General features: G+C 43.0%; 1 protein-coding gene across 1 annotated transcript in view; it reads left to right on the top strand.

Annotated features, from left to right (window-relative positions):
- LOC124775580 (G-protein coupled receptor GRL101-like) overlaps window positions 1–26296 on the top strand; it is a 373429-nt gene that overhangs the window by 303666 nt on the left and 43467 nt on the right. The window contains exon 26 of the mRNA XM_047250411.1: window positions 3074–3251. Within this exon, the coding sequence (XP_047106367.1) occupies window positions 3074–3251 (178 nt within the window). The remainder of the gene's footprint in view (window positions 1–3073; window positions 3252–26296) is intronic.

Genomic DNA, 26296 nt, shown 5'->3' with positions numbered 1-26296 from the left:
TGCGACAATCAAACGAAGGTATGTTTTTACGGTCCTCTTGTATGAATGATATCTGAAACGGGAAATTAGAACTTTAGTGTTTTTTTTTTTTTTTTTTTTTTTTTTTTTTTTTTTTTTTTTTTTTTTTTTTGCTGTCTTCTATTAGCTTACCAGGCTGGGTAACGAGTGACTGGTTCAAAGCCTTCTACCCGCTTAGTGATTTTGCGTATGACTAGAATTTTCTCGGTTTCTCGACAAGACCTTTCGTTAAGATATGACGGTGAAAATTGTATGTTTTACGCATCTTGCTACGAACGGAACGAAACTCTCATAACTTTTGCCTGTCGACTTATTGTTTAACATCAGTTATGTAAAATAAATAAATTAGTGAGTAAATAATGTACCACGTGAACCATAACATACAAATGCTATTAACGTATGTTTCATCAAATTATAAAATTAGAAACCATTAACGCACTTAAAAAGTAGAAGTGCGAGAATAGGGTTGTTATTGGAATTACGAGTCGGCTACAGAAATGAAAGTCAGCAAAGTTACGTTATACACTGAAACAGTAAAATGAAGTACAAATATATTACTAATAAGGAACTAGACAGATTGCGTTAATTCCTCAATGCACCCACCTGCCCCCACTCTTCACTTCACCCCTTCCCCAAACGGCCTCCGTTTAACCGTCAAGGGTGGTTATGTTACAGATGAAATACGATCACCAAACCAAACCAAACAGTTGACATGTTTTCAAAAGTAGGATCAAGGGTTCTTTTAATGTTTTTTTCGGTAATATATTGTTCCTCAGCTTAGTACCTATTATATAACTCTGCAGCTATATGTACATTTAATATCTTTTGGAGTTTACTAATCACGCTGTCTTCTCCGTTATTGGATATTTTATTCGACCTCATTGTGAATGTTACCCTATACCTTGTATTGCACTGTTATGAGTCCTTAACCTTGCAGTCTTAACTGACGTACACTGTATATTTCCATTTCTTGCACTATTATGTGTAATTTGTGGTGTGTCGGTTTGGAACCTTTATATTTTGTACTGTAGTTTTATTAATTTTATATTTTGTAATATAGTTTTAATAATTTTATTTCTTGAAGATTTCTTTAACTCTTTGTATTATTTTTATTTCTTGACTTTTGCGTTGTACATCGCATGTCTTGCTTTTGTTGTTTGCGCTGTACTGAGCGTATATTATGTGATGTCATGCATCAGTAAGGTGGTTTTAATGCTATCAGCAGCGGTGCGAACAAGGCGTCCCACTGCGCTTCCCGCGACATTTTGTTGGCTGGACTTGCTGGACTTCCACGACATGCGGCAATGTTGGCACTTACAAGGGAAGCTACACTGAAGAGCCAAAGAAACTGTTACAACTGCTAATATCGTGTAGGGCCCTGCAGGGCTGTTCATAAATCCGTAAGAGTACGAGGCGTTGGAGATCTCTTCTGAACAGCACGTTGCAAGGCATCCCAGATATGCTCAATAATATTCAAGTCTCGGGAGTTTGGTGGGCAGCGGAATTGTTTAAACTCAGAACAGTGTTCCTGGAGACACAGTGTAGCAATTCTGGACGTGTTGGGTGTACCATTGCCTTGCTGGAATTGTCCAAGTCCGTCTGAATGCACAATGTACATGGACGGAAGCATGTGATCAGACAGGATGCTTACATAATCGTAACTGCCAGAGTCGTATCTAGTCGTATATCACTCCAACTATACACATTCCACACTATTACAGAACCTCAGCACAAGCTTCAACAGTCCCTTGCTGACATGCAGGGTCTATGGATCCATAAGGTTGTCTTCATACCCGTATACGATACAATTGGAAACGAGACTCGTCCGGCCAGGCAACATGTTTCCGGTCATCAACAGTCTGATGTCGGTTTTGACGGGCCCAGGCGACGTGTAGAGCTTTGTGTCGTGCAGACATCAAGAGTACGCGACTGGGCCTTTGGCTCCGAGAGCACATATCGATGATTTTTCGGTGAATGATTTGCACGCTGATACTTGTTCATGGTCCAGCATTGAAATCTGCAGCAATCTGCCGAGGGGTTGCACTTCTGTCACGCTGAACGATTCTCTTCAGTCGTTGTTGGCCAGTTCTTGTTGCGCCCAGAGATGTCGGATATTTGAAGTTTTACCGGATTTCTGATATTCACGGTACACTCGTGATGTGGTCGTACGGGAAAATCACCAATTGATCGCTACCGCTGAGATGCTGGGTCCCATCAATCGTGCGCCGGCTGTAACACCACGTTCAAACTCAGTTAAATCTTGATAACCCTGCATTGTAGCAGCAGTAACCAATCTAACAACTGCGCCAGACATTTTTTGTCTTACACAGGCGTTGCCGACCTCAACACCGTATTCTGGTTGGTATAATATCTCTGTATTTGAATACGGATGCCTGTACCAGTTTCTTTGGCGCTTCAATGTACTTTTGAGCTTGACAAATTGGCATTCTACGGCATTTATGGATTAATTTTAATTTCTTAAGCCCATACGGAATGTCTAGTCGTTCACAGTTGGTTCGTAGGTTACATTAGGTTGGCAAGAGTGCCTATTTGATGTTACATACATGGTTTTTTTTTCAGCTAGGCCCTGTTCACCCGATATGATACTTGTTGACTCAGAGAGCTTCTTCATGTCTCACTCGCACGCGATCTCGCATGCTAGTCTATAAATTTCCTGGATCTTTCACATGACTGGTACTACTTTCTCGTACGAAATTAGGATTTTACCCGATGTTCACATCTGTATGGGTCCTTTTAATGGTTAACTGATTTTATGAAGGATCCCTCTTAGTTTTCCGCGTTTTTTGTACCGCCTGACTGCATGATTTACATCGGGAAATCCAGTTCTTGTGCTCGATTATATCTAAATAACGGATTTGTCATGTACAATCGGAGCAGATTTATTCGTCAAGAAAAAAATTTAGAAACAATTGTGGATGTCCCGCAAAGAATATATTACGCAAAATAAGCTGTAGGGATGAGGAGTGTGTACTAGGATGTTGAGGTTTTCCAGTGCTGGGTCGTGGTTGAGTGAGTTGTGTGGTGGCGGCGGCAGGTGTTCGCCTGGGTGGCGGTGTTCGTGCTGCCGCTGAACGCGGCGGTCAACCCGGTGCTGTACACCATCTCGACGGCGCCCTTCCTGACGCCGGCCCGGCGCGGCCTGCGAGCCTTCAAGCGCTCCTGGAAGCTGTCGCTCACCGCAGACCAGAGGAGGACCTTCTCTTCTTCGCTGGGTGAGTCACCGAACTGTTGCTCATTGTCTTTTCACTAACAGACTGCCACTCTATGAAAAACGCAGCAAGTCAGTGACAAGCAACTCTTCCAATAAAGACAACTAAAGCAAAACGTAAATTATAAGCTTACTGAATAAAATATACAGCCTTCAAAAAAAGTGAAGCGCCCATGAGAGGACGAGGCAACGAAATGAAATTTCGCGGCATGAGAGGCTGTGTGACTTTATTTCAGTGATCAGAAACTTTGCAGTACCAGCCCACTTATAAAGACGTTTCACCGTCCCTGTCGTGGATGGATGCAGTGATACGGTTGAGAAGGTGCTATAAAGTCCTTGTATCCCGTTCCAAGGCAAAATGGTCCACAAGTATTGTAAACTGTCCTTCACATTCCGCATACTGGCACTGGAAAGGAGCTGATGTCCGAGCTGGTACCATACATGTTCTATAGGGGAGAGATCTGTGTTCCTGTTGGCCACGGGAGTACCTCAAATTCACGCGGAAATTTCATGGACACGCGTGCACCAGTTCAGAGCGCTGTCGTACTATAAAAGGCACTACGGTATTGTTGAATAGAAGGTAAAAAAGTCACGAGCGTGAAGCATGCCTGTGGTGTGCGTCAGAGTTCCCTAATCACTACTAGTCGTGACCTGAAATCATACCCGATAGCTCCCCACACCATGACACCGGGAGTGACACCTCTCTGCCTCTCCGAAACATCGGAAAAATGAGATCCCTCCCCAGGTCGCTGCCGTACTCGTCGATGATGGTCACTTGTGATAGTTCAGAATTAGGGTTCATGGATGAAAACAGTGCCGCCACCTGGGCAGGACGGTAATCCCCTAATCCGGCTGCTGCTTGTCTGCGACCTATGGTGCGGGATAACACAGAATGTTTCATAGAATCCATTTCGTGTTCTCGGACGGCAGGTGCAGATGTGAATGAGTTAACATGTGCTGGGTGCACAATATGGTGGTCCTCCTTGGCCGGCCGAAATGGTCGTGCGGTTAAAGGCGCTGCAGTCTGGAACCGCAAGACCGCTACGGTCGCAGGTTCGAATCCTGCCTCGGGCATGGATGTTTGTGATGTCCTTAGGTTAGTTAGGTTTAACTAGTTCTAAGTTCTAGGGGACTAATGACCTCAGCAGTTGAGTCCAAAGGGGTTAAAACAATTTGAACCATTTTTTGGTGGTCCTCCTTTGTGCTGCTCAGACATTGTCTACCGAGAGCTAGACGACCAATATGTCTGGCTTCAGGTTCCGTTGAGTCCGACATCGGGCCATTGTTGCAGTGGCATGCTCCACAGATCTGGTTATGCACGATTCCTTCAGCTGGACAAACCGGGACCCACAATGAGGCCTCTTTCAAACTCTGTCAGGTGCTGATAACGCTGTCACATGTGAGTACGCTGCAACACAGTGATTACTCAAGATACGACACTGTTCACGCCTCCTTACCGAATTTACTTGAATTTAATGTTCCAACAAACGTAATGGGAACAGCAATTTTAAAAAGGAAAACCATAAAAAAGCTTGATGATGATTTTAGTTTTTGGGGGGCACTCAGCGGCGTGGTTACTAGCGCACGCAAAAATTCCCAATCTCTATACTGCCCAGTCCTGCCATTTTACTGAATGATGATGAGATGAGGAGAGCAACACAAACACCGAGTCCCCTGGCGGAGAAAATCCCCAACCCGGCCGGGAATACTGATAGGTTAAATTTATTTTACACACCAATGAACGTATATATGAATGAATTTACAATAATTATTGTTTCGATGCTTTTCCAGTCATCCTAAACCCAGTGTGCAATAATTTGGGATGCAAACGGTTAATGTTTCCTGTCGGAGTCAGTTCACAGTTTGGTTAGCAAAATCATTTTTCCTACTGTTCCTGAACGTAACCTATGAAAGGTTTGTTTATACTAACGACCAGAGGGTGTAAAACAGAAGTCATTCCTCCAGAAATAATAACAAGGTCACTGGCTACGCTGCGTATCTTCTTTCTTCGTCGTACAGAGATGATCATGAAACACAGGTAGACAAAGCATTAATGGTAGTTTGGGAAGCCTACCAGGAAGGAATTCCTATACGTGTCGGAGCCAGTCAAACCTTAAAGTTGGTCATCCATGCCTTCTTCTGATTTCGGACCAGACATCAGGGAATAGTTTCTTTTTTCATTTTAGGTGGTTTCTGGCTTGTTATCCGCTTTGTGATTAAGAAAAGGGGATGTTTGCGCCCGTCTGCTGTGATTGCCAGTTACGAGCTCTCTTTTATACACTGGTGTTTTGATGGTAGCTTCTTTTGTCACGTTCTCCTCAGTCGTGTAATTACGTGATCAGTAGAAATTGGCATCTCATCAGCGTTGGATACTTGGCCCATCGAACAATTTTTCTGTTTCCGAAGTTTGTTGACACATCGCTGATACTCTTGAAGTTTTTTCTCAAAATCCTATGGAAGCTTTTGACATACTTTTGTACGGCGACGTACGGATAAATACGCCGTTTCGTAAAGCGAATAAGTCATCCACAGCTAGCCTTAAGACCGTCCCTCGGTATACAAAGAACTGCAGCCATCTCTTTTATTTTGTTTCTTATGAAGTCAGTAGTCAGAGGTGGCTCATCCTTCCTCGTTTCACAGACGAAGCCCAAAACTTTTACTTCAACATCAGGATTTTTTTTCTCTTTCTAGTAGCGGTAGTTCGTAATAACGCCAATTTCTGTTTTTACCGTAGGCGAAAGTTAGTTTCAGCTACACTGAACGCTCGCACCGCCGTATTTTTCAGCATAAAGAATTACTTTAGGCTTGAAAGTAATAGGATAATCTTCCCTACTTGCCTTTCATTTCTTTATTACCAATTCAAACACACCACGCAGTAATAGAGCAGCGATAATGTAGCGAGGTCGAGAATTACAACAATACATTGTGACCTACAGAAGAATACCTACATTTCAGTAATGTTGCCGATTAAAGACGGATTCAAGTTTGTACTAGAATGTAATGCATCGCCGAATCCTATGCGCACCCCCATCTTGAACACTGCATATGATTAAAAAAGTGCGTATTAGATTCGGGTAAGTATGATACATATGACTTGTTTCTGTATCAGCACAGGCTGTACAACTTGCCTCGAAGGAATGGTGTGCCACTCGTACACATTTAGGTAACGAGGCGTCAGAACGGGGGCTACAAACAGATCATAACCTACAGTGGCCAGAGATGAGTGTCACGCCGTGTTAATGACTGTCGATTTCACGCCAAACAGGAATTTCTGGTGCCAGGGGTGAACGTTCATCTCAGATTTCCGAACAAACATTGCGAAGGAAGGTACATTGCGAAGGAAGGTGCATGTAGTAGAACAGGATACCTCGCTTAGGGCATTGCTAAAAACACACAGCGGGCCGGCCGGTGTGGCCGAGCGGTTCTAGGCGCTACAGTCTGGAACAGCGTGACCGCTACGGTCGCAGGTTCGAATCCTGTTTCGGGCATGGATGTGTGTGATGTCCTTAGGTTAGTTAGGTTTAAGTAGTTCTAAGTTCTAGGGGACTGATGACCTCAGATGTTAAGTCCCATAGTGTTCAGAGCCATTTGAACCAACACACAGCGGTGTGTCTTAAATGGGTCAAATAACATAGGTAGTTCACAGTTGCTGAGTCGAGGCGTGTAGCGTGGTCAGAGGAGTCGCAATTTCGTCTCTTCTTGAAATGACGCAAGGCGCGTTTGTCGGCCCACTGCTGCATTTAACAGTGCATGTACGGTGCAGTTCAGGCCGGGGATGACTCTGTGACGTTTTGGTGGCGTTTTCCGTACCTCGATTAGCGTCCATTCTTTCATTTCAACAATCTCGGTTACCAAGTATTGCCTTTCTTCAACTTCTTCAAGATGACTATGCTGTGGACATACCTGTTTTCCAACATGACTACAGCCCCATTCAGATGGCTAATCACGTACGTTCCTATTTTGGCAAAAACTCAGGCAACTATTTACACTTCGATTCGTCTTTTAAATCACTCGGTCTTACTCCCAAAGTATAACTTTTGACTTACTTGACTTGATTTACGTCGATCAGCGGGTGAAATGTAGCAACAGAAGTGAGCTCTATTGGACGTAATCAGTAATGAACTGGTTCAGCGGGATACGGCATCTGTGAAGGAACTTTCTGTTAGTTTACCTCGCCCAACTGAGCCTATTACTAGGCTAGAGGTCATGTTATACGGTATCTTTGGGGACAACTCATTTTTGATTATACTTGTACCGCGTGGTCCATTGATAGTGACCGGGCCAAATATCTCACGAAATAAGCATCATACGAAAAAACTACAAAGAAACTCATCTAGCTAGAAGGGTGAAACCAGATGGCGCTATGGTTAGCCCGATAGATGGCGCTGCCATATGTCAAACGGATATCAGCAGCGTTTTTTTAAATAGGAACCCCCATTTTTTATTACATATCCGTGTAGTACGTAAAGAAATCTGAATGTTTTAGTTGGACCACTTTTTTCGCTTTGTGCCAGATGGCGCTGTAATAGTCACAAACGTATAAGACGTGGTGTCACGTAACATTCCGCCAGTGTGGACGGTATTAGCTTCGTGATACATTACCCGCGTTAAAATTGACCGTTTACCAGTTCCGGAAAAGGTCGATATCGTGTTTATGTATGGTTATCGCGATCAAAATGCCCAACGGGCGTGTGCTATGTATGCTGCTCGGTATCCTGAACGACATCATCCAAGTGTCCGGACCGTTCACCGGATAGCTACGTTATTTAAGGAAACAGGAAGTGTTCAGCCACATGTCAAACGGCAACCACGACCTGCAACAAATGATGATGCCCAAGTAGGTGTTTTAGCTGCTGTCGCGGCTAATCCGCACATCAGTAGCAGACAAACTGCGCAAGCATCGGCAACCAAAAAAAAGTCAGTGTTGAGAATGCTACATCAACATCGATTGCACCCGTACCATATTTCTATGCACCAGGAATTGCATGGCGACGACTCTGAATGTCGTGTATAGTTCTGCCACTGGGACAAGAGAAATTACGGGACGATGATAGAATTTTTGCACGTGTTCTATTTAGCGACGAAGCGTCATTCACCAACAGCGTTTACGTAAAACGGCATTATATGCACTATTAGGCAACGGAAAATCCACGATGGCTGCGAGGAGTGGAACATCAGCGACCTTGGCGGGTTAATGTATGTTGCGGCATTATGAGAGGAAGGATAATTGGCCCCCATTTTATCGATGGCAATCTAAATGGTGCAATGTATGCCGATTTCCTACATAATGTTCTACCAATGTTACTATAATATGTTTCACTGCGTTACAGAATGGCGATGTACTTCGAACATGATGGATGTCCGACACATACCTCGCGTGCGGTTGAAGCGGTATTGAAGCTTATACACTCCTGGAAATCGAAAAAAGAACACATTGACACCGGTGTGTCAGACCCACCATACTTGCTCCGGACACTGCGAGAGGGCTGTACAAGCAATGATCACACGCACGGCACAGCGGACACACCAGGAACCGCGGTGTTGGCCGTCGAATGGCGCTAGCTGCGCAGCATTTGTGCACCGCCGCCGTCAGTGTCAGCCAGTTTGCCGTGGCATACGGAGCTCCATCGCAGTCTTTAACACTGGTAGCATGCCGCGACAGCGTGGACGTGAACCGTATGTGCAGTTGACGGACTTTGAGCGAGGGCGTATAGTGGGCATGCGGGAGGCCGGGTGGACGTACCGCCGAATTGCTCAACACGTGGGGCGTGAGGTCTCCACAGTACATCGATGTTGTCGCCAGTGGTCGGCGGAAGGTACACGTGCCCGTCGACCTGGGACCGGACCGCAGCGACGCACGGATGCACGCCAAGTCCGTAGGATCCTACGCAGTGCCGTAGGGGACCGCACCGCCACTTCCCAGCAAATTAGGGACACTGTTGCTCCTGGGGTATCGGCGAGGACCATTCGCAACCGTCTCCATGAAGCTGGGCTACGGTCCCGCACACCGTTAGGCCGTCTTCCGCTCACGCCCCAACATCGTGCAGCCCGCCTCCAGTGGTGTCGCGACAGGCGTGAATGGAGGGACGAATGGAGACGTGTCGTCTTCAGCGATGAGAGTCGCTTCTGCCTTGGTGCCAATGATGGTCGTATGCGTGTTTGGCGCCGTGCAGGTGAGCGCCACAATCAGGACTGCATACGACCGAGGCACACAGGGCCAACACCCGGCATCATGGTGTGGGGAGCGATCTCCTACACTGGCCGTACACCACTGGTGATCGTCGAGGGGACACTGAATAGTGCACGGTACATCCAAACCGTCATCGAATCCATCGTTCTACCATTCCTAGACCGGCAAGGGAACTTGCTGTTCCAACAGGACAATGCACGTCCGCATGTATCCCGTGCCACCCAACGTGCTCTAGAAGGTGTAAGTCAACTACCCTGGCCAGCAAGATCTCCGGATCTGTCCCCCATTGAGCATGTTTGGGACTGGATGAAGCGTCGTCTCACGCGGTCTGCACGTCCAGCACGAACGCTGGTCAAACTGAGGCGCCAGGTGGAAATGGCATGGCAAGCCGTTCCACAGGACTACATCCAGCATCTCTACGATCGTCTCCATGGGAGAATAGCAGCCTGCATTGCTGCGAAAGGTGGATATACACTGTACTAGTGCCGACATTGTGCATGCTCTGTTGCCTGTGTCTATGTGCCTGTGGTTCTGTCATTGTGATCATGTGATGTATCTGACCACAGGAATGTGTCAATAATGTTTCCCCTTCCTGGGACATTGAATTCACGGTGTTCTTATTTCAATTTCCAGGAGTGTATCATGACATGGGGATTGGTCGTCGAAGCACCGTACCATGGCCCGCACGTTCACCGGATTTCTTTCTGTGCGGAAAGTTGAAGGATATTTGCTATCGTGATCCACCGACAACGCCTGACAACATGCATCAGCGCATTGTCAATGCACGTGCGAACGTTACGGAAGGCGAACTACTCGCTGTTGAGAGGAATGTCGTAACACGTATTGCCAAATGCATTGAGGTTGACGGACATCATTTTGAGCGTTTATTGCATTAGTGTGGTATTTACAGGTAATCACGCTGTAACAGCATGCGTTCTCAGAAATGATAAGTTCACAAAGGTACAAGTATCACATTGCAACAACCGAAATTAAAATGTTCAAACGTACCTCCGTTCTGTATTTTAATTTAAATAAACCTACCTGTTACCAATTGTTCGTCTAAAATTGTGTGCCATATTTTTGTGATTATTACAGCTCCATCTGTCACAAAGCGAAAAAAGTGGTCCAACTAAAACTTCCATATTTCTTTACGTACTACACGAATATGTAATCAAAGTGGGTGTTCCTATTTAAAACAAAATGCAGTTGATATCCGTTTTCAGTTATGGCAGCGCCATCTAGCGGGACATCCATAGCGCCATCTGGTTTCCTCCTTCAAGCTAGACATGTTTCGTTCTGTGTTGTTATTTCGTTTGACGCTTATTTCGTGAGATATTCGACCCCGTCAGGATCAATGGACCACCCTGTATAAACACTTTAGTGAAGAAGATCATAGCTGAAGTGAGACGAGGACCTTCTTTCTTATCTTGGCTAACAATATGCCCCAGGTTAAGTAACTTGCGCAAAGAAGTAGTACACAGATTTACTGAAGAACGATGAGATACGTTTGAAGATCTCTAAGGCTATAGATACACGTACTAATGAGTAGCTCAGCAGGCAGTTCAGCTGAAGTGTTGGGGATCTCTAAAAAGGGCAGTCACAGAAGCTGGACAGGAAAACATAGTTACAAAGAAGGTAACTACGAAGCAACCATTCATAAAAACAGAGATATTCCAGTTGATCGATGAAAGAATGAATTACGAAAATATTCAGGGAAATTCTGGAAAACAGAAATACAAGTCTCATAGGAATGAAATATAGTAGAAGTGCAGGGAAGCTAACTCGAAAAAGCTGCATGAAAAACGTGAAAAAGAAAGGACTGAGTCAGCATATAGAAAAGCCAGACAACCTTTGAAATTAGAAACAAGAGTGGTAACATTAAGAGTTCAATAGTAATTTCGCTGTTACACGGAGAGGAGACAGCGGATATGTGGAAAGAGTACATTGAAGGCCTCTATGGGGGCAAGACTTGTCTGTGATGTGATAGAAGAAGAGACAGGAATCGGTATGGAGGAATAGCCTATCTAGTGTTAGAATTAGATTTTAAAAGAACTTTGGGAGATTTAAGATGAAATAAGGCAGAGGGGATGGATAACATTCCATCAAAACCTCTAAAATCGGGAGGGAGGGGGGAGGGGCAAAAAAGCGACTATTCGCGTTGATGTGTAGAATGTATGAGTCTGCCGGCATACCATCTGACTTTCGGAAAGATGTCTCATGCATCCAAGATACTGACAAGAATTATGTACAGAAGAACGGAAAATAAATTTGTGGATGTGTCAGATGACTATCAGTTTGTCTTTAGGAAGGCTGAAGGCATCGTAGGGGCAATTCTGGCGCTGCGGTTGATAACGGAAGCAAGAGTAAGGAAAAATCAAGACACGTTCTTAGGATCTGTCGACATGCAAAAAGTATTCGACTGTATCTAATGGTACAAAATGTCGACACTCTGGGGAAAACAGGTAATATACAATACGTACAAGAGCCAAGAGGAAACAATAAGAGTGGAAGACCAGGAAGAAGTGCTCGGAATAAAAAGTCTATAAGGCAGGGATGCAGTCTTTATCATTACAGTTCAATCTAAATTTCGAAGAAGCAATGATGTAAATAATGGACAGGTTCAAGAGTGGAATTAAATTACAAGGCGGAATGATATCAATGATAAGATTTCCTAATGAAATTGCTATTCGCAGTTAATAAGAACTACAGGATATGCTGAAAGGAATAAACAGTGTAATGAGTACAGAATATAACTGAAAGTAAATCAAAGGAAGACGAAAATAGTTAGAAATAGCAGAAACTAGAACACTGAGAAATTTAACACCAGGACTGGTGATCACCAAGTAGATGACATTAAGAAAATGGGTGGAGTAAGGAGGACACATAAAGCTGACTAATACTGGAAAGATGTACACTCTTTGACATAAAACTCGACCGGCGGCCGGGCGCTTCAGAGGCTAAGTCCGCACCGATCGCGACATGGGACAAAAAAACTGGCCAACTCGCGAATTCTCTAAGTCCGGTTATCTGCACAATCTGGCAACACTGTAGACTGCGGCACTTCCTGGAGGAAAACTTGTCCCATGATAGAGAAACCCTAGGCTGATTACGCCTGTGGTCTAGCGGTAGCGTGCGTTGTTATTGTTCATAATGTCAGTGGATCGAGAGCAGCTGGCATAAAATATTTTTATAGCCTCTTCTGTCTGAATGCTGAAGACGTGAGTGTAATGGTAGCGCAGATTCAATCTATTTCGCTTTCTTACACACCGATATCAAAATTTTATCCAGTAACGATTTTGCGGCAGATTTCCTGCAGACTGTTCTCCTCTGGACGCCGTATGCGGCAAAGCTCCGGGATCCATTTGCTGGCTAGTGGCAGCGGCCGTGGCGACAGCAGCGGCGCTGCACTCCCCCGTTCTTTATCGAAAGCGCCTCTTACCGCTCATCGCTTTTGATGATTTAAAACGCTTTATTATTAAATGTTGCTCTACAGAAAATTTCTACAATTTCCATTCACGCTCAAAAGCAACGGAGACAGACGCCCTGATTAGTAGGCGGGTATTATATTACATTAATCGGCAAGAACCGAGTATGGCCCGAAATTAATTTTATAGACTGGGACGAAATTAAACCACCTCACTACATTCGATGAATTTATAAATGCTTCATACCTCGTTTCTTTTCCTTTCAAACTCAATTATTTGTGCAACTTTTGGTCAACGTTTGGGTGTTTTCGTCAAGCCAGAGTGAGCGTCTGTGGTGTAAAGTGTATTACAGTTCTTGTTTCATTCCTTATGGTAAGTCTATGCGATAAACTGTGTGAATACCTTGCAATGCATGCTCTGTAGCAGTCCAGGAACACTGCACATTTGGAGTTCCATGTATGGGTTCATGAAGTATTTATTGTTGATCGGAAGTGATAGTTAAGGTCATCAGATTTAAACCAGAAAAATTTGTCGTTTTGAAGGTTTCAGAGAACGGAAAGGAATTGCTAACGCCGGTGTTAGAAAACGTCTACAGTTAAATGCTATTGCAAAAATTTAGAAGAAGGGAACTATATTAATCAACATGTGCACTTCATAAACAACCTTCTGACGTGTTAGACCTATATGACGAACAAAGCTCAAATTTATATCGTTGACAGTCGGTCTGAATCTTTTCAGGAGCTATTTTACAGTGAAGCACCTTGGCATTTGCAAAGCAGACATCCATGATATTAACTTAATCTACTAAGTGGAAATCCTACGAAGATTGATGTTTAAAGGCATTCTTCAGATTTCGCATAAGGAATTTTTACTAGCAGTTTGCTACTCCATCAGTTAAAATGGAAAATAAAAGGTTGTAGTCAGCGACTTCTACCGTGATTCGAACTGCAATGTCATATAGTACGAGCACTGCAACGCACAAGGGAACCTCAGAGCTAACGACAAACTGGCGGCAAGAGGCGGATTATAGTCACTCCGGTGTTGCCTGAGCCTCAAAACGCAACCTTAAGCACACAGAGGAGGTGGAGATTACTGTTTTAACGTCCCGTCGACAACGATGTCATTAGAGACGGAGCACAAGCTCGGATTAGGGAAGGATGGGGAAGGAAATCGGCCGTGCCCTTCCTAAGGAACCGTCCCGGCATTTGCCTGAAGCGATTTAGGGAAATCACTGAAAACCTAAATCAGGATGGCCGGGCGCGGGATTGCACCGTCGTCCTCCCGAATGCACACACAAACTTGTGTTACTTATGTGAAGAACGCCGTTCTTAGAGTCCAGAAATTAAATATACTTTCTAATTGTGTCATCTTACAGTGGATTATATCGTACGAGTCTTCGATGTGGAAAACGAATGTCAAGTGAATTTAGCGAGGTAATGCCGGCCTACACCCGGAAGTAAATGCACTATCAGAGTCTTGACAAATACTTCCTACGACGCTGCCTTTTCTCGGCTCTCTGACGAGGCAGCTCTTCAGCGAAATGCTTGCCGTGATTCTCCGATCGGTTCTTCAGAGTGGAGACGCGCACGCACGTTTGGTTTTTATGCCGCGTTCTCCCCCGATGGTTTCTGACGTCGCCTTGTGGGCTATGTATACATTTGAGACATTCAATTATCATTAATCCAGAATACTACAAGTTTCAACTTCCGGCGTGGAAGAAGGCTGTTGACGCCGACATTATATCATTTCAACGTAGGGAAAGCAAAACGGATCATTCAATGTTTCTCATTCAACATAAAGCATGTGAGATAATTTTCCGTAACGTTCATAATCATCTAAAAATACAAACGAAGTAAAAATACATCGGAAGCTTATTCGAATTGAATATAATGTAAGATACCAAACGCTTTGCACCTCGATGTCGAATTTCTCCACGTGCAATCTTTTGCAGCATACACATAGAACGTCATGATTACCACGAGAATGAAGAAATATGTTGGTAAGGATGGAAGCAAGAAGAGACGCAGTCTACAAATATTCGATTCCTCATGGCATTCATTTCATTTGAGACGTAAGAAGAGGTAAAGCGGGAATTTACTTTCGTTAACACGAAAGATATGCCGCACATATTGATAACGAGGAAGTCTGCATCTTCATACGTTTCCTCCTTGGAATCCGTATGCTCTATTATGTACTAAGTAGCCCGATCATTGATTCAGTAATGTTACCCTCTTGTTTGACCCCGTAACGATGAACAGATTCCAAATGCATGTCTCTGCATGAAAGTAGCTGTTCGAACCCTTCCTGGGTTGTTTTTTGTGTTTTATTGCTTGGAATTCCTGAAGCAGACCACTGTGCCTTCCCCCCTCGTGGGTTAGGTCTCAAAACTAAACCGCTTTTTATCCAATGGCATAATTTATTCAGACAGCATCAGCACAAGACTATCAAACAAAGCCTTCCATTTACAGTTGCAACACTCTAACCAGCACTGACCGAAGTGTAATCCACGGTCATGGTCCGAAATTAGCAGCTGTCTGCTACTGTGGCAAAGTCCGTACTACACTTTCGATTCTGCAGCACCATTTTATCTGGTAACACTGTGTAGTTGCAGAGTTGTGCCAGCATGTCTGTCCTCACACTGTCAACTTTATGTATCTCACTTCTCCTGTAGCGTAGATGACGAGGAGCCGAAGTAAATGAGTGTATTCTGCATGACGTAACATTCAGTATTCCCTTCTTTCATAGCCACTCTTCATGTGCATCGATACCAAATAGGAATGTGAAAACTCTTGCGAGTGAGAGAATGACAATAACAATCGTAACAAGAAGAAGCAAATAATGAATGATGTTTATTCCAACGCAGAACGAGAATGGCTTTAAATATAAAAATCTATATATATATCTATAACCATATCTATTGATCTTTGAGTTGGCACAATGCAAATATATTCTTAGCATTTAGTTACTGAATTTAGTTCTGGATGTTTGCAGAGAAAAGGAAAAGTCGGTACTTCTCGCTAGTGTAATATAATGTGAACCAGCAACTACCCTTTCCTTAGAACACGACTCAAGCAAGTCCTCAAGTAGGTACCAAGGCACTGCTGCATTCTGTTCCCTGACATTACTCTGATGACGGTTAATGCAGATAGTTCCGATTATGAAATACAAAACGTATTGCAGGTTAGTTCCTAGGATAGTAACATTAAAATTGCGTTGTAGACGGCACATGAACGTGTCGACTATCCATATTACTCATCAATGTAAAAAGACAATATTATGGGAATTTAGCAGGATTACTCAACGTGAATTCTGAAATTGGGTGACTGACCGCACAGGTGCTAAACGTCGTCAAGAGTATACGAAGTCCTAATCGCATTAGGAATATGAAGATCGTCTTCGACAGTTCGCAACTTTCATATTGCCATCTCCACCCTACTGCAGACAGCCCTCGGTGGAGTTGCACTACGTTGCCGATGTTATGGAAGGCCTTCAAACCGACAACAGACCACATATTGAAAAATACAAGCGAATTCGCTTGCAGCGTAAGCTTATTGTAACTAATCTAAAAATTATTGGAGAGGAACATTGTCTTATTCAAAAAAAGTAAAATGTTACACACTGTTGACGTCGAACGGACATCATCTATGCCCTGTCTTGTGTCCTATTCATCTATAATATCAAGTGTACTATCAAAATGATTATATATAATGGATGATAATGTAATGCATTGATACCAGATGGTGTGGGCCGGCCGGTGTGGCCGTGCGGTTCTAGGCGCTTCAATCTGGAACCGCGTGACCGCTACGGTCGCAGGTTCGAATCCTGCCTCGGGCATGGTTACGTTAGGTTAGGTTAGTGTTGTTTAACGTCCCGTCGACAACGAGGTCATTAGAGACGGAGCGCAAGCTCGGGTTAGGGAAGGATGGGGAAGGAAATCGGTCGTGCCCTTTCAGAGCAACCATCCCGGCATTTGCCTGAAACGATTTAGGGAAATCACGGAAAACCTAAATCAGGATGGCTGGAGACGGGATTGAACCGTCGTCCTCCCGAATGCGAGTCCAGTGTGCTAACCACTGCGCCATCTCGCTCGGTCTCAGGCATGGATGTGGGCGATGTCCTTAGGTTAGTTAGGTTTAAGTAGTTCTAAGTTCTAGGGGACTGATGACCACAGATGTTAAGTCCCATAGTGCTCAGAGCCATTTGAACCATTTGAACCAGATGGTGGGTTCACAACAGCATTGATGTGAAAATAAAACAGAAGTTCGCAAAAGTGCAGTTGTGCATTTTCGTACATTTTCACCTCGAGATGTACAGTCGTGCACAAAAGTATCCGAACGACCTGAATTGCATTTCGCCTGATTCGCATGCAACCGGCATAACGCAGCTGTCTAGCAGGTCCTCTAATCGCTCCTTGGTACAGTCGTTTGACTATTGAAAATGGTTCCAATAAGTGACCACTAGAAAACACTGCTCTGTGTCGCAATAACTCAAGATGTAAAGTAATACCACGATACTACAAATATCAGAGAACACCTTATCACAGATAATACTGTCCTTAAGGCTTGTAAGCTCACATTTACTACAATAAATGACATACCTGAAATGTTACCACTCTCATTATTACGTCAGATTGGTAATGCACGTAGTAAGTTCGTCGTATTCATGATTTCCTCTTCAAAGTAACATACCGCACTTATTATTTAACACAAAATGACATTAAAACTTTAAGTTATTCACGAGCAGCTGGTTGAGAATATGTATGAACTTTAAATGACACGACAAACCGTCTTGTTCCGCATATGGATTCAAACCCAGTTCATGCAGACTAAGCAAAGATTTCGTGACTGACGGAAACTAACAGTCATTCCTGATTAGGCATACAGAGAGTGATATATCTCGATTTTAGACAGTATCAGTTAGCAAATATCAACATTAACTTGCATAACGCAAACATTTTTAACAGACGCGAATTCCTACCCATCATCTATTGTCCCTGTTAAATATTGCTTCTTCACAAGTAACTTACTTGAAATGCCGTGAGGTAAAGCTTTGTGTTGGACACGGATTCGAACCCAGAACCTAATCGGATTGCTATCGATGCACAGTCAAATGTGACATATCGGATTTTCGCGGCATTAGCTAGATGTTTTAACTGAAATGACGAGACGAAACATTAATTTTTTCCTTTCCTGGACTCCAACCCGGCAACTATCACTGTTATATTCTAGAGAAAACGAACGTTAAATATGGGTTTGACCAGCAGTGACATGTGAGCATGTTTGAACTAGAAATAATATGACGAAGAGTTCAGCGCTCACTGGGAACAGAGCCCCACACATATCGTTGTTGGCTACACACAAAAGAGACGTCAGCTACCGAATTTTTCTCCACCAGCTGCTGAGAATAGCATCTTGAACTTACAGTCATCTCGCAAATAGTTCTGTGTCTCACTGGGAGTTAAAAACGTCTGATGTCGTTAGTGTTGACAACGAATGAAAATACATTAAAAATAAAAATTATTATCCACCAGCAGATAGGTGTTCTCATGCTAGAGCTTGATAATACATAATTAAATATTTAGTGCCGGGCCAGGATTCGATCCCATTCACGCGTAATATGTGAAGGTGTTGAGGAATCTGCAGTTTTGAACAAACAACAAATTGTAGCCGAGCTGTATTGCCACGAAGGGATCAAATTCCGCGTTAAGGGCGGTCTGAGTTGCATTCCCAGTTCAGAACCAATTTTATCGACATACAGAAGCTCGGATAAAAGATGGAATAAGTGTCCTGTGACCATACATAGCATTTGTTTCGTCACTTGAAATAAATAACTAGTATAAGAAAGGTTACTGGTGATAGAGTTTCTACATGTCGCCACTCCAGACTTTATTGTGGTTCAACCTACCGTCTACTTGGTAGAGAAGGAATATCATCTTTAATGTGAATTTTCAGACCACGCTGCCATTATATCTTCTTCACTTGGTGTAGCCAGGAGAGAATGGAATCTGTCTCTCCCTATCTAAAATCATTAACAGAAGTAGGAATCGAACCCAGACCATAGGTATAACAACATACCAGCCGTCCAACAGACCACGAAATCCTCTTCTCTGCGACTCATTTTTCTATTGTAACGCCGTTGCGCCTCACTGGATGAGAATTCTGACACACAGACTCCCTGTAGTAATTTGCAGCATGTTCAGTAAATTCATTTACTTGGTTGACCGAATCACCATGAACTAGCTGCTTCGGCTACCCAGTGCATACATTCGACTCTATTTTGTAATCACCGAAATAAAATCACGTAACTGCCACCTACACAGAACTGCCAACAGTGTAGGATGCAGAAGTTTAAATAGGAAGTGTTCCTTTCCACTTGAGCTATTCTATTGTGCTATCTGTTACTAGAAAACGTCGTTCAGTCCAAAAGAAAAGCTGTAACTGTTTGTCTCTCAGATGTCAAGACCTGGCCATATGCATAATCTCACAGTGCTGTGGAATCGCCGGCCGGTGTGGCCGTGCGGTTCTATTCGCTTCAGTTTGGAACGGCGTGACTGGTACGATCGCAGGTTCGAATCCTGCCTCGGGCATGGATGTGTGTGAAGTCCTGAGGTTAGTTAGGTTTAAGTAGTTCTAAGTTCTAGGGGCGGATGACCAAAGATGTTAAGTCCCATAGTGCTCAGAGCCATTTGAACCATTTTTTTGCCGTGGAATCCAAAAGTTCTGGAGGAATAGTTGTCGAGCTCTGGAGCTATTGTAGCTACGTGTCAGCTTGTAGCATAGATAAGACGTCGCGAGTTCGAATACATTCAGTGCTACATTTTTTTAAAACGCAATTCTGCTGTCTGCTGAAGTTATCTAGCTAATGGAACTTTGAGCATAATTCTCTTCACTTCTCAACCCAAAGTAGCTGCATGTAGAAAAAGGGCTAACTACTGTGACATTTTGTTCTGTTCAGGTTTAATAGACATCAGGCAGCAGATGCATCTCGAAGATGTGTAGGGAGAGCGCATCGTGCCATAATATGTCAGAAAAGTATTTCCTACATTAGCTGTCGTGTGGTAGTGAGATTTTATTCTTCTTCAAACTTTGTTTGACACCTTTAACTCAGAACAAGTTTTCCACATGCATGTAATCAATAAACTGCATGTGCATTCTCAGACTCATAGGTAACATCAGAGAATTCGAATATATCGTTGATGATCAATTTCTCTCTCACGTTTACTATTGTTTTAAGAACACTAAAGGAAACCTTACGAAAATTGTGCACTGTATTATAAGAAATGAAATAAAACTAACCACGATCACCTTGCGACGAAAGTCTGTTTTAATAAAACCGAGTATCTGTACACAAGCATGCCTCTATCGACACGAATTAGTAAAATACTACTCACTTAGATTTTGATTGGGTCAGTGTTTAATTGGTATGCTGTATCATACTCAAGAGGTATGCAAATGTGGCATTTCATAAACATAGTTACGTATTCCTAGAAACCCAAAATACGCTTGTCAGCAGCGGAAAGAGGCGTTACCTGTTGTGCAGCATTGTAAGTTTTTCAACATTGCACTGTGAGCTGAAAGCATTTTCTTGCGATTTCCTTATTGATGTTTGATCTGACTGCTTGTAGCTCTTTCACAGAAGGGATAAAAACATTGCAGTCAGTGATAGTGGAACTGCGAACCATAACAGACACTTTTTCACAGGTCAGCACGTTACCACAGAGCTAGCGAGGCGGTATGGGTCTCAGCTTCCTATTACGCAGGCAATAAGAACTAGAACTCGTAAACCGATATTTAAAGGTCGAGATTAGTTGCGATTTCCACCTGCAACGACTTTCCTGGGCTGAATACCGTAAATTTACAATCTTTTGTTACCCTTGAAGTGATAATAACTCAGATTATTCAATGGAAATGACTGGTAAAATCAAGTGAACTTTGAGGCTTAATTCCGTGCACACCAGGAAGTAACTCGTCGATCACAGAGTTGCCAAACATACGTTGCCTTGTTGCCAAATCTCAGTTACAGTACCAGCAGGAAGAAGATGAACCGATGTGATCCTGCAGCGGGCTGGGAAGTGACTATAGCTGTGTCTCCAAGTTGCGGCTGCTACGGCCTGGAATACGTAATTCGTCTGATTCGCTTTCTGTAACTAGGTTTAGGGACTGGAACGTAGTTACTAATAATACTCAGAACTGACTGCAAACTGAGCATCATAAATCAGTAACTCTCATTGTTGTTTTTATATTTCTTTCGTAAGTGTACTCAAAACTAAGAAACTCATTCACAGGCGTTTTCGTACCTCGCCGATAGTCGAGCACAACATACAAATAAAAATAAAAAAGGATGTGTATGTGTGTGTGTGTGTGTGTGTGAGAGAGAGAGAGAGAGAGAGAGAGAGAGAGAGAGAGAGAGAGAGAGGGAGGGAGAGAGAGGGAGAAATAAAAAGTAATGAGAGAGAGTGTAAAAAATTGTTGTAAAGAAATTGAATCATGGTATTTAAAGAAATCTTTCATTAAAATGACACGTTCCACATCATTACGAAATGTTGAATTCATGATCTATGGAACAAGAGTTATTGTAATGTAATCTAATCTCATCTAATCTCATCATATTGATGATTAGCCATGAAGAGTCATGAATTACCGAAATCTTTGCCAATACCAGTAACCAATTCTAAACTTGAAAATAAAAGACGACAATTTTTGTAGTAGACCGTGACTCCTATCAACACCCTTTCGTCCCTGTTATCTAACCACGAAAGATGTCTGATATACCTGCATTCTGAAGTAACAATGTGTGCATGCATTTAAAGATGAAGTGCATGATGTGAAGTTCTGTGACGGAGATTCGAACCCAACACGTAATCGGATTGTTAACTAAGAAAAATCAAATGTTACGTATCGGTTTTTCTTACGAGCCGCTAGGTGTCTGAATCTAAAATAAGGATACAAACTTTTGTGCCTAAGCGACAATCGAACTCCACACCTACCGTGCATCCACGAATATTGCTTAAGTATCAGTTGCTTACTCATGAACTTTAAGAAGTGTGCGTGTTTGGCCAGAAATAACGACACCTGTTGCGATTGTTGGCAGCACATGAACAGACATTGAAAATGCTTGTTAATTTTCACTAGCAGGTGGGTGTGCACTTGATAAAGCTTGAAATGAAATTATGAATATTTTTCACTGGATCAGGTTTCAGACCCACATACTTACCTTTGGAGGAGACCAAGAGAAGATTGAAGACTTGGGAAAAGGAACGAAATGACTGAACTATACTGTTCCGAGAGATTCAGATCCTCGAAAGAGGACATACGAATTCGAATCACAGTCCAGCACCAAATTTTTAAACGTCTCTAGTTCAATCAAGTACAAGTAAAATAAGAGCCCTGTCCGTTTAAATGGCTATCGGTTCATCAAATAAAATAAAATTTTCTAATGTAAGTAAGCTTACTGGCGACTGTATTTCTGTTTACCATGACTTCCGCTATGTCATTTCCCAACGTAAACCGGCTCTGCCCAGTTGGTAATGAAGGAACGTGATGTTTAAGGCGGATTCTGGATTATAACGTCTTCCTCTTGAGGTTACCAGAGGTAAAATAAATCTGTTTGTGCCTCTTAAAAGTAAATGCCTGAACCCACGCATTGCACCTGTGATAGTTCGTTCCACCAGACCATTGTGGCCACATTACCCAGTCCCAGGAGTGTGCTGTAACGGATGATATGCTTTAACGGATGATGTGCTTAACTTACAAAATTAGTCACGGTGGAAAAAATGCGAATCTATTAAATGGTCAAGTAGAAGCAAGCTTCTGACGAAGGGATTATGCTATCATCAAATCAGCAGGATGTAAAGACTCTTCTAGTCATCATAGGCTGGATGTGAAGCCATTTTGATTTTTCACAAATTCAGCAAATTTCTTAGTTCAAGAAAATCCACTGTGAAGTGTGAAGTCGCTGCAAGCGAATTCGCTTGTACTTTTCAATATGTGGTCTGTTGTCGGATTGAAGGCCTTCCATAACATCGGCAACGTAGTGCAACTCCACCGAGGGCTGTCTGCAGTAGGGTGGAGATAGCAATATGAAAGTTGCGAGCTGTCGAAGACGATCTTCATATTCCTAATGCGATTAGGACATCGTATACTATCCTAGGAACTAACCTGCAATACGTTTTGTATTTCATAATCGGAACTATCTTCATTAACCGTCATCAGAGTAATGTCAGGGAACAGAATGCAGCAGTGCCTTGGTACCTACTTGAGGACCTGTTTGAGTCGTGTTCTAAGGAAAGGGTAGTTGCTAGTTCACATTATATTACACTAGCGAGAAGTACCGACTTTTCCTTTTCTCTGCAAACATCCAGAACTAAATTCAGTAACTAAATGCTAAGAATATATTTGCATTGTGCCAACTCAAAGATCAATAGATATGGTTATAGATATAGATATAGATTTTTATATTTAAAGCCATTCTCGTTCTGCGTTGGAATAAACATCATTCATTATTTGCTTCTTCTTGTTACGATTGTTATTGTCATTCTCTCACTCGCAAGAGTTTTCACATTCCTATTTGGTATCGATGCACATGAAGAGTGGCTATGAAAGAAGGGAATACTGAATGTTACGTCATGCAGAATACACTCATTTACTTCGGCTCCTCGTCATCTACGCTACAGGAGAAGTGAGATACATAAAGTTGACAGTGTGAGGACAGACATGCTGGCACAACTCTGCAACTACACAGTGTTACCAGATAAAATGGTGCTGCAGAATCGAAAGTGTAGTACGGACTTTGCCACAGTAGCAGACAGCTGCTAATTTCGGACCATGACCGTGGATTACATTTCGGTCAGTGCTGGTTAGAGTGTTGCAACTGTAAATGGAAGGCTTTGTTTGATAGTCTTGTGCTGATGCTGTCTGAATAAATTATGCCATTGGATAAAAAGCGGTTTAGTTTTGAGACCTAACCCACGAGGGGGGAAGGCACAGAGGTCTGCTTCAGGAATTCCAAGCAATAAAACACAGAAAACAACCCAGGAAGGGTTCGAACAGCTACTTTCATGCAGAGACATGCATTTGGAATCTGTTCATCGTTACGGGGTCAAACAAGAGGGTAACATTCCTGAAACAATGATCGGGTTACTTAGTATATAATAGAGCATACGGATTCCAAGGAGGAAACGTATGAAGATGCAGACTTCCTCGTTATCAATATGTGCGGCATATCTTTCGTGTTAACGAAAGTAAATTCCCGCTTTACCTCTTCTTACGTCTCAAATGAAATGAATGCCATGAGGAATCGAATATTTGTAGACTGCGTCTCTTCTTGCTTCCATCCTTACCAACATATTTCTTCATTCTCGTGGTAATCATGACGTTCTATGTGTATGCTGCAAAAGATTGCACGTGGAGAAATTCGACATCGAGGTGCAAAGCGTTTGGTATCTTACATTATATTCAATTCGAATAAGCTTCCGATGTATTTTTACTTCGTTTGTATTTTTAGATGATTATGAACGTTACGGAAAATTATCTCACATGCTTTATGTTGAATGAGAAACATTGAATGATCCGTTTTGCTTTCCCTACGTTGAAATGATATAATGTCGGCGTCAACAGCCTTCTTCCACGCCGGAAGTTGAAACTTGTAGTATTCTGGATTAATGATAATTGAATGTCTCAAATGTATACATAGCCCACAAGGCGACGTCAGAAACCATCAGGGGAGAACGCCGCATAAAAACCAAACGTGCGTGCGCGTCTCCACTCTGAAAAACCGATCGGAGAATCACGGCAAGCATTTCGCTGAAGAGCTGCCTCGTCAGAGAGCCGAGAAAAGGCAGCGTCGTAGGAAGTATTTGTCAAGACTCTGATAGTGCATTTACTTCCGGGTGTAGGCCGGCATTACCTCGCTAAATTCACTTGACATTCGTTTTCCACATCGAAGACTCGTACGATATAATCCACTGTAAGATGACACAATTAGAAAGTATATTTAATTTCTGGACTCTAAGAACGGCGTTCTTCACATAAGTAACACAAGTTTGTGTGTGCATTCGGGAGGACGACGGTGCAATCCCGCGCCCGGCCATCCTGATTTAGGTTTTCAGTGATTTCCCTAATTCGCTTCAGGCAAATGCCGGGACGGTTCCTTAGGAAGGGCACGGCCGATTTCCTTCCCCATCCTTCCCTAATCCGAGCTTGTGCTCCGTATCTGATGACATCGTTGTCGACGGGACGTTAAAACAGTAATCTCCTCCTCCTCTCTTTGTGTGTTTAAGGTTGCGTTTTGAGGCTCAGGCAACATTGCAGTGACTATAATCCGCCTCTTGCCGCCAGTGTGTCGTTAGCTCAGAGGTTCCCTTGTGCGTTGCAGTGCTCGTACTATACGATATAGCAGTTCGAATCACGGTAGAAGCCGCTGAATGGTTCAAATGGCTTTGAGCACTATGGGACTTAGCATCTGTGGTCATCAGTCCCCTAGAACTTAGAACTAGTAAACCTAATTAACCTAAGAACATCACACACATCCATGCCCGGGGCAGGATTCGAACCTGCGACCGTAGCAGTCCCGCGGTTCCGGACTGAGCGCATAGAACCACTAGACCACCGCGGTCGGCTAGAAGCCGCTGACTACAACCTTTTATTTTCCATTTTAATTAATGGAGTTGCAAACTGCTAGTAAAAATTCCTTATGCAAAATCTGAAGAATGCCTTTAAACATTAATCTTCGTTCGATTTCTACTTAGTAAATTAAGTTAATATCTTGGATGTCTGCTTTGCAAATGCCAAGGTGCTTCACTGTAAAATAGGTCCTGAAAAGATTCAAACCGACTGTCAACGATATAAATTTGAGCTTTGTTCGTCATATAGGTCTAACATGTCAGAAGGTTGTTTATGAAGTGCACATGTTGATTAATATAGTTCCCTTCTTCTAAATTTTTGCAATAGCATTTAACTGTAGACGTTTTCTAACACCGGCGTTAGCAATTCCTTTCCGTTCTCTGAAACCTTCAAAACGACAAATTTTTCTGGTTTAAATCTGATGACCTTAACTATCACTTCCGATCAACAATAAATACTTCATGAACCCATACATGGAACTCCAAGTGTGCAGTGTTCCTGGACTGCTACAGAGCATGCATTGCAAGGTATTCACATAGTTTATCGCATAGACTTACCATAAGGAATGAAACAAGAACTGTAATACACTTTACACCACAGACGCTCACTCTGGCTTGACGAAAACATCCAAACGTTGACCAAAAGTTGCACAAATAATTGAGTTTGAAAGGAAAAGGAACGAGGTATGAAGCATTTATAAATTCATCGAATGTAGTGAGGAGGTTTAATTTCGTCCCAGTCTACAAAATTAATTTCGGGCCATACTCAGTTCTTGCCGATTAATGTAATATAATACCCGCCTACTAATCAGGGC

This window comes from Schistocerca piceifrons, chromosome 2 (assembly GCF_021461385.2).
Source record: "Schistocerca piceifrons isolate TAMUIC-IGC-003096 chromosome 2, iqSchPice1.1, whole genome shotgun sequence".
NCBI classification, from domain to species: domain Eukaryota; kingdom Metazoa; phylum Arthropoda; class Insecta; order Orthoptera; family Acrididae; genus Schistocerca; species Schistocerca piceifrons.
Note: the sequence above shows the minus strand (reverse complement) of the source record. Positions and strands in the feature narration are given on the sequence as shown.